Here is a 13,415-nt window from a genome sequence, read left to right on the forward strand (position 1 = left end):
GCCAATAATTTCGCTGATGCTGCGCTATGATCTTTTGAGGCGTTGTTCAACTTGCAAGTCCATAATGACGAATGGGTTGGTGGGAAAGGTACGCAAGGAATAATACCCGAACTAACCTGATATATCCCCAAGACTTTTCGAGCTGAGCTATGGGCTACCACTCGACTGGCAGAAGCAGCTAAACTTGCCAGAAATCGTCCCATTTTACGGGAAGACCTGCTATCGTAAAATGAAATGGCACGCGCTGCATTTACACCTCCCGGAGTTCACCCCCACTAGGGCAGGCCGACCCTGCATCGGCACTGAAAACACCCTTCCTAAGGCTACAGGATATGCATTCAACCTTCCCGAGGTGCGTCCGAGGGTGCTAGATTTTCTATCCCCGCCCTATGTTGTTATTGCATATCGTGCTCTTTTACCGTCCGTTTCTAAGCACTTCCGGCTAGGGTTCTTCGGAACAGACCGCTCGTGGACGAGTTACCCCATCTCTCTGCTTGGAGGCGGGTGGGAAGCGCATTGCAGCAACAATTTTGTGGCTCTGGCGCAAACCAACCACTCCCCAGCTAAAAACGTTTCGCTGAATGTGCTAGGTCCAAAAGAGTCCGGCTTGTGGAAATATTCATGTTTAAACCAGCCCCTAAAGAACGGCGGTTTTACGCTCCCATGGCGTTGGTGCCATTGATGCTGACGTCACAACGTCACCTACCCGGAATGCAGTAATACGAAGGCTTATCCCCGATCTGGACTCGACCATCCACCGACCTGGCCCCTACCACTCACCAACCTGGCCCAGCCGCTCAAAGATCACATATCCAGCTAGACCCTAGTCATGATCAACGTCAGCTCACATTTCTGCTGGCGCGCTGAGGGACCAGACTGAAAGCCTCGTTATCACTGGTCTCTATGACCCGTAAACTGAATATGATGTCAAACCAGAGGAAGCTTCAAATGATGAATGTATTCACAACGACGATGGTGACTGATAACTATAATGGTTAATGACATCCGACAACATACGGCCGGCGCTTTTCATCCCGAGGGTTCGTGAACCATCCGTCGGCTGCGAGGCTACGTTTGATCACGGGCCAAATGGGAGTGTTCACGGCATCAACATCTGTGACGTCAGGATCCTCTTGATGCAACCCTTGAGGTTCCCGTGATACGCATCCATTGTCCTGTGAGCCAAATCAAGCCCTTCCCACCCCCTCCCCCGACCGCTGTTCACCCGCGGGTGACACTGACAAGGCCTGCACTGCCCTCTACGTCCAGCAACGTGCACTGCTAGGCGTCAGCACCGTCGACAGATGGCACGTATCGCACTTCTCCGGCGTCGTCGGGCGTTTCCATGACAACGGTCTTAGCGCCGGGCGGCGCGCCGGGCACCTCAGCCAAGGAGACCTTGATGATGCGACCCTGGGAGTCCTGCAGTGTGCCCTTGCCGGCGAGCACGTCCTGCAGGTGCTCGGCCGTGATGCCCTGGAGCGCGCCGGCGCCGCCGCAGTCCCCGCCAGCGCCTGGGCGGGCGGTGCCGAACTAGGTCAGAGCGCCGGCGAAGCGTAGCCGCGCCACGGCCGGCACGGCAGAGGCCATCGTGCATCTACTAACCAAGCTCCAGTAGGCATGAGCCGAGTGAGGCAAACCTTCGGAGGTCGTCCCAAGGACAGAAGCACGGCGACAGACTACTGGCGTCATGAAATCAAATCAGTAACTGCGCACATATCTGCATGAACATCTTACGGCATGGACACCCTGTAAGACACATGGAAACCCACCAGCGGAGTCTTCCGTGCGAGCCTTCTTGGCAGCTGGTGCGTCCTCCTCCGTGGAGCCGTTCTGCAACACAATAACCGGTCACAGGCGAGCTCAACACTACCTTTCGCACTCATTACAGGGTTGCGTGCACGTAACCGCGCATCGCATGAACAAGAATTAACTTTCTTTTCGGCCCAGTTCTCCCCGGCAGGAAATCGAACAAGTGAACGAGAAGAGCAAAGGATTCTCACGACGAACGATACAGAAATAATCATAAGGGACAACCTCGGAAGAGTGAAGAATAGCGAACGATGGACAGGTAACGATCAATACGACGGTCAGGTTCCCTCTCATCCGCCTTCCCCCGTCCCCCCCCCCCCTCACCTCGAGCCGCTCGTCGGAGCCAGTCTCGGCCGAACGTTCCTCCGTCACGTCCACCAGACCCCACTGGACGTTCTCGGCGCTGGCCCGCTCGACCGAGGATGCCACCGCGTCAGCCGACGGCAACGGGAAGCCCATGCGCAGCAGGCGGCCGTACGCCGTCTTGCCCACCTGGCGAAGGCGGCATGATCGTGTCATGGTCGACAAGCGCCACCGCCACTCAGAAGCCGGGCGCGCTAGATTCCGTCTGAGGCCCGGTCACCATGCAGCCGTAGCCGTACCAGCTCGCACGCGCGGCAGACTGACAGGCGCCAAACACGACCGCAGACGACACACGAACGCGCGGAGAGTCAGCGCCGGCAGCAGCACACAGACGTGCTGTGCAGCTGTCGCCCGGCTCCAATGGATCGCGTCCACAGGAGGGTCAGCACCGGCAGCAGCACACAGTCGTGGTGTGCAGCTGCTCCCCCCCCCCCCCCCCCCGGCTCCAACAGATCGCGCCCACCGCAGGGTCAGACGGCAGCAGCACAGACGTGCCGTGCAGCTGCCGCCCGCCTCAACAGATCGCGTCCACCGATGAGGCGACGCCCTGCAGCCCGCAAACAAGCAGCGCCGATCACCGAGCCACGGCTTCGATGCGCTCATCCACAGCGTATCATACACCACACGAGTGACAAGGACGCATCGGCCGTAGCGTGAGGTGGGACGGAGGGTGGTGGGCGTACCTTCTGTATGATGTCGCGTGCTATGGTGAGCGTGGGCACGGCCCACTTCACCTGCGAGTCGCCCATCAGGGCCCGGCGCTGATCCTGGTACTTGAAAAACCGCAGAAACCTGCCCCACAAACACAACAGAGCTGCACGGAACGGAGCGACAGGGATGCGCTACCCACATCGTGTGCCCACAAGGCACCCGACTGAACAAGTCACTCTGAGGACATGTGTACAGGGATTCATTTCGGCAACTTTCATTTACTGAATTCCACCATACATACGTATAATGATATAACTTGCAGTTAACCAATTATCAATGTGGTGGTAATAGGCCTTAAAATGACAACAACAAAAAACGTCAGAACACCAAGCAGTGCAGTATACCAAAATACCAGCACAAACATCCCGCAAGTTTTTCGTTACATAAAAATAAAAAACTAATACGAGGGGCGAAATTTCTGCCATGCTAGAAAGTGTTGCAAGCTACCTGCTGCAGGGAATCACAGCCTGCCGAATAACGTACGAAGGCATACCTTGAAAAGACAGCACAACATGCAACTGGTTGTGAACGTTTTGCTACCAACTGCATGGCAATGAGATTGATGTTTTCGGTGACAAGAACAAAACGTATATTACAGGTTGCGGTAATACAAACCAGTAAAACTGGGGAGTGGTCCAACTACGGTGGACGGCCGAAAAATGCATTTTCAAACGTCTATGGGGCCACCGACATGCTGGAGGTTGTAGTACGATAAGAGTCGCAGTATGCTATCTGCTTTTTTACTACAAAATGAGCCAAGCCAAAAAAAACAAAAACAAAAAACAAGCGTTCGGCCCATCTGCTGTGGCTGCTACCAAGTCCGGCCTGAGGCCCGGCAGTTTGTACAATTTAGATATTCTCGCATACCAAGGACTGGGAAAAAAGATCGACAAACACATTAATCCTTATCTTATCACCTCTACCAAACCTATAAAAAGCACCGCAAGAGGCCTTGCATCATTTTTTTTTAATGAAACATCAGCGACTGCATAGGACAACTTAAAGCTCAGAAGGCACGGCATAACCAGGGTTCGTATTCACTTGGGATCCGAAGGCACTGACCACTCGGTCATTACACTACACCCCTCTCGCCATACAACTGCATGCCAATGGAATCAAAAGGAATTGGCGCCACAAAAGTCTCACAATAGTTTCCAAGACCGATAACGGGCACGTGATACCGCAAGGTACAGGTGTTACTAGTCACAGCTTTCCACTGCCATGAAATCCAGGTTAAAATATTCATACTTTGTCCTGCGCTTTGTCCCGGCCGCAGCGGCCACAGGGAGCAATTATCGCACGAGCAGGACCACCCGCAAAAAGCGATCTGGCGCGTTATTCAAGAGATTATGCCACAGGCTTTCGCATTCAACCCACTGATCTTCTTTCAGCGAGGGCGATCGGAGTAAGACAAGCGCGGCCGGTCAATTCGCCCCTAAAAATTAACCACCCACCTTCTGATCGGACAAACATCGGAGCGTAAACGTCTACAGACTGTTCCCCTCGTTCACGAATGAACCACCCGCGAAATCATTTGGGATGCGTTGGATTAGTTACTGACGTGGTTTCCATGGCGGAGATCTTCCTCTTGAGCGTGTTAAGTTTCAGCGTGAGGGCCTCCGACTCCCTAGCGAAGTTGTCAGAGTCCTCGAAGTAGCGGGAAAGCGAACGCTCGTACTCGCGTCGCTGAAGTAAAGTCGACAAGGCTGTCGGAGACGCGACCGGCGGAGCAGCGAGACAAACGGCCGCCGGCGTGTCCAGTGACACCGCTAGCTGTTCCATCAAAACCACACACATTTGGACGTCATGGCTATGTTCATCAAACGAATGCTGACAGATAACATCGAACACGACCGACAACTGTCCGCATAGCAGGTGTCACAATAAAGGAACACTTAAATGTGTCGAGACTGACAGACTGAAGCACATATAGTAGAGCCACGCTTACACCAAAGCCTCCCTCCTCCACCCACCCTATCCTATCCTATCCTATCCTATCCTATCCTATCCTATCCTATCCTATCCTATCCTATCCTATCCTATCCTATCCTATCCTATCCTATCCTATCCTATCCTATCCTATCCTATCCTATCCCATTCCATTCAATTCCATCCCATTCTATCCCATCCCATCCATCCCATCCCATAACCCCTTCCCCACGCCCTTCTCGGTCCACCGCACCAGACCGCGACCAGTACCGATCTCCGACCAGGCCGCAGCTGCAGCTGCAGCTGCGGCTGCGGCTGGGACCGGGGTCGGGATAATGAGCACCCTCACCTGCTTATCCACCTGCTTGATGCCCTCCACCAGACGCTTGACGTCCTCGTCATCCATGTCCGGGTTCAGTGCCAGTACATCCGCCTGAGGTCAGGTCAGGTCAGGTCAGGTCAGACGCGCCCGGCGACAGGTTCAGTCAGAGCCCGGGCGAAGGGGGGCAGATCGGTCAGGTCCATATACACTGGAGCACGTAGATACGTCTCCACGTGTGCCGCCTCGCTGTGAGCATATAGCATCTGTCACTATCAAAATACCGTAACAGCCATCTGTTGAAGATGGGTCAGCCATAAGCGCCATTTTTTTTTGTGCTACAGTAATTTCAGATTCACGCTTTCTGTGTTAAAATCCGCCTGATTACGCCATTGTCATAAGCCCATGCCTGAGCTCGACCAATCGGCCAGCGGCTAGCACTCTCTGTATAGAAGCGTTTTCAACACTTTGCCATTGAGAGAAAGCAGCTGCTCGTGCACAGTATAAGGAACCCATTTTAAGTCTGCAGTGGACAAATCAAAGTACATATGGTTTAAGAGCACGTTTTATGGTGGTGATCAAGGAGTCCCATTGAAAATGCAGTGAAGATAGCCATTTCGAATGGCTTACATGCATGGGCTTCTCAGGAAAGATTTAAGAGAAGGCTCTACGGTCCGATTCATCCAAGCCTTACTTAGTTGCGTACGGGTGCAACCTAAAATTCAGCACAAAACATGATAATCTCCCTTCACAAAATAGACGGAACAATGAAAAATGGCAAACGGAAGATAGCAACGCGACGCAAGGTTCGTACACTGAGATGAGAGATTTCAGGCCGCGTCCACAAGTACGACATCAAACGAATTCGCTGAGCCAGCTTCGCCCATACTTGCCGCTACGATTTTTATGAGCGTGGGAGCAGAAACCGCAAGATGTGTACACAGAACTAGAGTACAGCGGTGCTCACAATCACGGGGAACTCTCAAGGCCATGTATGTACACAACAGAGTACAGCGGTACTCACCATCACAGGAGAACTATCAGGGTTCTGTGCTTCGCCAGCCTCCTTCTCCTCCAGCACTGGATTGACCTAGAAACAAATCATAAGTCCGGTTAGTGTCGTTGAAATTATAACTTACCAGGGCCGAACTCTGGTACAAGAGACACTACAAGTAGACAATTAGTGCACTCCGTTGGTCAGCGTTAAAATGAAGGTCCTGCACAGCAACATCCATATCCGACGACCTTACATCCACAGCGCAGACGCCGCTGATGGTCGCAGTGATCAACACCCGTCACTTGCGAGCAGTGACTGACCTGTGTTTCGCAGAGCTTAAGATTCTTCCTCTCGTCGTCAGATACGTCCGTCTTCAGTTTGTCCTTGAGACAGTCACTGATGCGGCGCAGCTCTGCGGCGGCCGGTCGGCGGAGGTCAGGTCAGGTCAGGTCAGGTCAGGTGGGGCGTCACGGCGCAGGCGCGGCTCGTAGCTCAGCACACGCCGCCCGCCGCGCTACTGGAGAGCCGCGCTCCACGTCCGGGCAGCTCCGCGTGGAGCCAACAAAGCTGACACAGGCCGACTGCCGTTCCGAACGACTGACGAGCATCCAGTTCAGCGCGGTACTTCATCACGCGGCTGAAGCGAGGTCGTGACCCGCGCTCCAACGGCAGCACGCACCACAGAACCAGACTCAACACAAACGCCGAACTTGTGGCAGTGCGTATTACAGCCGCAGACGCCACACATCCGTCTGCGGCCTCCATCGAGGCCAGTCCTCCGCGGAAAGGACACACCACAGCCGCAGACACCACACATTCGTGTGACGCCTCTGTAACAGTCTTAGCGCTGCAGACAGCAGTCCGCTGAGTGGCCGGACCCAATGCCCGACCCGCGCCTGACCTGCCAGCGTCAGGTCTTGCAGCGATACCGTCGCACCGTTCTTGTGCACCAGCTGCAGGCCCTCGTCCGTCACGTTTACAAATACGGGACCCATCTTCTTCCCTGCGGACAGTGGGGCGCCGGTTCAGCTCCGCCCTCGCCCGCCACAAACCGCGCAGTGCCCTGGCGCAGGCGTCGCGCAGGACACTGGCCCAGGACCGCGCAAGGCACTGGCCCAGGACCGCGCAAGGCACTGGCAGAGGCACCGCACAGAGCACTGGCACAGGCACGACGCAGAGCACTGGCACAGGGCGTCTCACCGCATATAAACAGTTCGTTTCACCTCAATGCAAAGTTGGAGCATAAAACCGTCATCAAGCTACCAGAAAAAAACAACCAAAATGCGAACAAAAGAACATGGCGGCGCCCTGGTTCTCAACATCAGATGGCAAATACTTGTTCCGTTAGCATGGGGACCACCAGTTGGACACCAGTTACGACGCGGCACTAGGTAGGTGATTACATACATGCTAGCTACTATAAGTAGATTAATATCCATATACAAACAACTGGACCCGCCGCCTTTGGGAACATATATGAATGGGACATAAATGTATCAGAATATCCTTATAACATGATTTCAAGAGGTAGCGGCGCGCTGATGATGTGCTTCCACAAATAAACCCCCAACCATGACTGGGAAAATTAGCGGGCAATGAAACTGGCGTGATCCGATGTTCTTAATCGATGGCTGCATGGATTTAAAGGGCTGGCGGTTGTAACCACTTCGGAGGGTGGAGGTCGGAGGCCAGAGGTGCAACCACCTAGTAGGTCGGAGGTCAGAGGTGACGTAACCACTTAGGATGTCGGAGACCGGAGGTGTAACCCCTTCATTCGGAGGTCGGAGGTAAGACGTGTAAGCCCTTCGGATGTTATAGGTCGGAGATGTAACCCCTTCGGAAGTCGGAAGCTGGAGGTGTAATCACTTCGGAGGTCTGCCTTGACAACGATGGCGTTGCACGTTTTCCGGACAATTACTGGCGTAACCAAAGGTCGGACGACGTTGACAGTTTAGTGATTGGTGACTTCAGCCACCCCGTGCAGTGGGTTTCAAGTATTCCGCTGCTCTCGCCGCCGAGGTCTGACTCAAGTCCTTAGATATTGGAAATGTACACATCGAGCCGCGCTCTGGCAGTACGATTACCTGCTTTCTCCTGCGCGGTCATAAGCTTATCTTACGTTGCCGTGACACCTGGCGGCCCAGGCCTAGACGGTTTCCAACCCGTGTCCTTCAGCACTTCGTGGTTTTAGCATCTCCAGTTTGCCATGCTAGCAAGAAGGAACGTGAAAAGCGTCCATTTCGAAACGTTGCAGACATGGCTATGGCCAATGACTGTATGATCTTTTATCCAGACCCATTGCGAGAGGCATCCTCATATCTATACAAACCAGCCTCGGTGCATTCCACCAGGGTCATGCTCCCAGACTTGGTACAAATAGCCTCTGGGTGTTGTACCTTTGGAAAGCATACCTGGGTCCGTTTTATGGCTGATGTGCTTGGGTGTGTACGTCTTCCGAGCTGCGGGGGCCGGCTTTGGCTTAGGCGCTGCGAAACAGTATATGGTCATCTCAGCGTCTCGTCAGCGCAGTCATCTCGTCATCTCAGCCGACAGTGCAAACCGCACTGTTTGTACTGTCGCCTAACATGGCCGTATGAAATGAACATACTGAGTTCAGCACAAACGGCCACAGGAAAACCCACGCCATACTTAAAGGTTTTAAACGTATATCACGTTTCAAAGGACGACATGGCATGGCAGGCTCATTTATGAGCGCATTGGTGCATACGGCTTAATTGTGAAAGCAACTCAATACACACTGTATCTCAAACCGGCTACCGCTCGTACCACAAAAAGTCGTTTAACCTCGCAAGTGTTATGACAATCAATATACGTACGACGGGTCGCGGATCAGGTCAGCGACCCTGTCGTGGCGAAAGGAGGAGAGGGAGCGCCCTTACTCTGAGCGGCGGCGGCGGCGGTCGAAGGTCGGAGAATCACCTTCTTCTTGCCATTGTCAAACAGGCTGGGGTGGGAGCCAGCCTTCAGAGTCTTGTCCGCGTTGAAGTTCTCGGGCACAAAGTGTTCCTGCCCACCACCGGGGGGCGGTAACGTCAGCAGCGGCTCGCGAGGCGACGCCGAGGCGCGAGGCCGAACCCAGGTCAAGGTCGGCCAGTGACAGGTCGCCACCGAACACGAGGTATGCGGGGGCGCACGTCCAGTCAGACACCAGGCCAGGGGACCAGGACACACACGTCGGATGACGTCACCAATGGCCGCATCTGACATGGCTGCAGGATGGGCCGGCCAGACGTCCGTGCAAGCCCTCCACACAACAGCCGACGCGCTCGTCATCTCAGCCGACAGTGCAAACCGCACTGTTTGTACTGTTGCTTAATATGGCCGTATGTAATGAACATACTGAGTTCAGCACAAACGGCCACAGGAAAACCCACGCCATACTTAAAGGTTTTAAAGCAGAAGTCGCACGCATGCGCACATGACACGGTTCCGGAAAATCCTGCCACTTCCACTGTACATAAGCCATTGTTGGCAGTGTTCACGGCCGAGTTTGCAGCAAGTTTGCACAAGCTGAAAAACTGAGTTTGCACAAACAAACAAAGTGAAGGACGCACCTTGCACACTCTCATTTCCAAGGGCCGTTGGGTCTTCGGGTCCAGGTCACCCCTTTTCCATGCATGTTTGCTTGTAGCTGCCGAGATGATCGAAGACCAGGCGCGATGGAGATCCTCCGGGAATAGGTACATGCTGAGACACCGAGGACCCGGATGTCAGCCGCTGCCGCCAACACCGACCACAGCAGCACAGAGACACCACAGACCCCCCGGCGTCAGCCGCTGCCACCAACACCGACCACAGCAGCACAGACATCGCAGACCACCCGTCAGCCGCTGCCGCCAACACCGACCACAGCCGCACAGACACCGCAGACCCCCGACGTCAGCCGCTGCCGCCAACACCGACCATAGGAGCACAGACACCGCAGACCCCCCGACGTCAGCCGCTGCCGCCAACACCGACCACAGCAGCACACACTGCAACCCCCCCCCCCCCCCTCCGACGTCGTCCGCTGCCGCCAACACCGACCACAGCAGCCCGGCTAAGATGCGTCCCATGGGGAAATGATTTCGCCTGCCTCCCAGCGACAGAAAACAAACCCGCACCTCCAGCAGGACTGGGCAATACACGCTGCGAATCTCGAAACAGATAAACAACTCATTCACCGCCACCGAGCGCTTATTCCGTTCGGTAACGCCCATCCGTTTTTCCCGTTTCCCGTTCCCCGATGCCGCATGCTTGGCCTAGGCTACATCACAAAACACGCACCGAGGTCCGTTTGAGACACGCAACGGCCCTCGCTCCAAGGCACACATGTCCAGCACGACCCGACCCGACCCGACCCGACCGGTCCCGGGTCCCGCCCGGCAGCGCCAGCGGTCCGGCGGTGGCTGACCTGTCCGCCAGGTCGACGGTCGTGCAGCCGGGCACGCAGCAGGCAATGGGCGCCGGCTCAGCCGGCTCAGCCGCCTCGGCGACTGCCTCCTCGTCGCCGGCCTCGCCGCTGCTGTTGTAGATCACCTTGACGCCGCCTGGGAAGCGCGTGGGCACCGCTGACGGCTGGATCAGGCCGCGCTCATCAAAGTCCGTCAACTCGAAGTGGTCCTGCGATGGCGGAGAGTACAGGGTCATTAGGGCGGCAGGTGGTATCCTGAGAATACAAAGCACACCGATGCACGACACAACACACACACACGCACACGCACACGCACACGCACACGCACACGTACAACCTGACGCATACCACATGTAGCTGTTTTAAAGGCTCTGAATCAGCTATGTAGGCACATGGAAACATACAACAAATTGCATAAACCACAGTAATAACCTCTTGTTCATACACTGATACCTAAACATGCCACAGCAGAAAACACCAGGGCTGCATCCCATTATTGCAGTCCGGAACGCCTCGAACGGAGCTGTGTCGTACCTCGCAGAGTAGCTTGAGCTTGGGCTCTGGCGCGTTGATGTCGAGCGTCGGGTATACAGCCTCGAGCACGCTGGTCCAGGCGGCGCGCATCTCACCCTCCACGGGAAAGGTGCACATGCGGCCGTGGCGGCGGCCACAGCCGGGCACCACGCACGACACGTCCGCCGGAATGGTCATTGGCACGTCTGTCGACAGAGACAAGCACTGACCATGGCTGGACATGGCCTCCTAATGACAACACTCGCTGCACTGTGTCTGCTCCCAAGGGATCAATGGCAACCAGCTGTGCTGTGTCAACCACAGAATGAATGCTAAATTGCACATATCCTTTAGTGTTAACATTTATTTCCATCTACAACAATACATCAGTCCCAGTTGGGTGGACATTGTTGAACTGAGCCATCAAATCCCATCCATTGTTTTCCCACAGAACAGCCAATTGATTGCTATATACTATACCACACATGTGGTAGACTATATGGTTTTGCTTTCTAGAAATAATGCTCAGCATTTTTGTCATCTAAAGTTAACTGGCACTTGCCAATAAGAGAGCCTGCAGGTACTGGCAACAATGTCATAAGCCTGCATGACATAATATTGAATCTTTGTTCTGGGAATTTAAGAACAAGCTGAAGCCAACATTCTCTATTGCCATGAAATGAAACAGCCATGGTGTCAGCATCACACCATATTCAATGAAGAATCATGGTATACAAGCCTTTGGCAACTGTGGCTGATAGAAATCTCACAGGGCACATTACATGCATAAGATCATTCCATTTTCTTCCTTGAGTTCAGAGTCTGGACACTCAACAAGCCATGCCCACAGTGACTCTGGGTTAAAATCAGCCTAAGCAAACTAATCATGAGTAAACAGTTTGACATCATCTACAATGAAAGACAGCCCCATGTTTACCTTCATCTTCCTCTTCCATTGTATGCTCCATGTCATCCTGTGGCATGTCTTGCAATTCAGATGCAGCCATACTCTCCTCATCTTCCTCTTCAGTGAGGATATTTGGCATGCTCTCACTGGGCTGCTTTATTGCCAGCTTCATGGTCCTGCAATAATAGAATATAATATATTTGTCTCTAGTTTGTCACAGCATAACTGGTAAGCTTTGCTTATGGCACCTACCTATTCACTTATCCAGTCAGCAACAATATAACAGTGATATAAAACTTATCCTACAGGGGAGTGAAAAGCTGCCTTCATTCTCCAGTGCAGCCCCCATATGGTGTGTCCTAAGTTGCTTAGTTGATAATGACTGACCTGAACCTAGAATGTACCAGTACAACCTTAGTGTGCAGTTTATGAAGCATCCATGCATAATGAATATGTCCAAAGTGTGTTTTATTGTTCATAGTTAGATTTCTTTTTATCACAAGCTGTCCAATGCATGTTTATTATATGTGGTATTAAAAAGATGGCGATGGTGATGCTGATGGTGATGATGATGATGTTACTATGACTTTGTGATAATAAATATTTCAGGGCATTCATTCAGATAAAATGTGATGCTACCTTGACAGCTCTGCTTGCCATGTGCTCTGGGGTGTGGGAGGGGATGATGGGGGGGGGGGGGGATACAATAAGGTGGATACTTACTCGCCAGTCTGCAAAAACAAGGAAAATTTTGACAAGATTTTGCTGTGGTGGTATTGAGGCAAGGATTAATATTTAGGGCAGGTTGTATACATTTTTGGGAGGGAATTTCTTGAGTAAAGAAGCTCACATTATCTTAGCACGGGTCATGGTATCTTGAGGAAGGCACTGGTCTGGGGCAGTATTTAAGCAAAACTGGAAAACACAGAGGTTTGTAAAAAGCAAAGGAGTGATATAACCAAAAGGCCTTCTGATGCATTTCACTTATGCCAGCTCCTGCTGCTTGTGCTGAGCAGGTAAACCAGCCACAAGCAACTCATGCCAATTGCCAAATAGGTCAATGCCAGAATGGCAGCTGTAATACCGTGATATCTTATTGTTTGCACTTTTAATGGAAGTTTGCATTAAATGCTGTAACGGTAGTAGCATACAGGTGGCATACAAAACCCTGAATGGTTAATTCAGCAACACTTGTCCATCTTCATAAGATCACGAGAAATATCTTGAGGCTGCCCAAGCCATCACATCATCAGCATCTTCCCTAAGAAGAGAGGTTGGCTGCCCCATCTGAGACAGGATAGGACCTGCCTCCCAAATCATGTGGAGTTGGCTAGCATGCCATTTTCTTGCAGCCAGTCAATTTAAAGACGGCAAGCATGTGCCAAAACAAAATCGTTATGCTGCCAAGGGCCATACTGTGTTCCAGAGACATCTTCTGACCCTGCCCCCC

At 53.1% G+C, this 13,415-nt stretch overlaps 1 protein-coding gene across 1 annotated transcript; it reads right to left on the reverse strand.

Annotated features, from left to right (window-relative positions):
• Window positions 1-939: 939 nt before the first annotated feature.
• On the reverse strand, window positions 940-12,137 carry LOC119104009 (uncharacterized). Its single transcript, XM_037227731.1, has 15 exons — window positions 11,996-12,137; window positions 11,080-11,264; window positions 10,546-10,754; window positions 9,707-9,839; window positions 9,032-9,158; window positions 8,543-8,617; window positions 7,033-7,134; window positions 6,452-6,543; window positions 6,159-6,224; window positions 5,165-5,248; window positions 4,448-4,572; window positions 2,859-2,967; window positions 2,137-2,304; window positions 1,773-1,833; window positions 940-1,514 (listed from the first exon to the last, which is right to left on the reverse strand). Exons 1-15 carry the CDS (start codon window positions 12,135-12,137, stop codon window positions 1,282-1,284), a joined length of 1,911 nt encoding a protein of 636 aa, XP_037083626.1. The 3' UTR covers window positions 940-1,281.
• Between the last annotated feature and the right edge of the window lie 1,278 nt (window positions 12,138-13,415).

This window comes from Pollicipes pollicipes, unplaced genomic scaffold (genome assembly GCF_011947565.3).
Source record: "Pollicipes pollicipes isolate AB1234 unplaced genomic scaffold, Ppol_2.1 Scaffold_5724;HRSCAF=6776_pilon_pilon_pilon, whole genome shotgun sequence".
NCBI classification, from domain to species: Eukaryota; Metazoa; Arthropoda; class Thecostraca; order Pollicipedomorpha; family Pollicipedidae; genus Pollicipes; species Pollicipes pollicipes.

Excerpts from the sequence above, each read along its gene's own strand:
- LOC119104009 (XM_037227731.1), bottom strand. The coding sequence starts at position 12,137 with ATGAAGCTGGCAATAAAGCAGCCCAGTGAGAGCATGCCAAATATCCTC. Across the intron at positions 11,265-11,995 it reads AATGGAAGAGGAAGATGAAG|ACGTGCCAATGACCATTCCG; the intron begins GTAAACATGGGG and ends CTCTGTCGACAG. Across the intron at positions 4,573-5,164 it reads TCAAGCAGGTGGATAAGCAG|CGACGCGAGTACGAGCGTTC; the intron begins GTGAGGGTGCTC and ends ACTTTACTTCAG.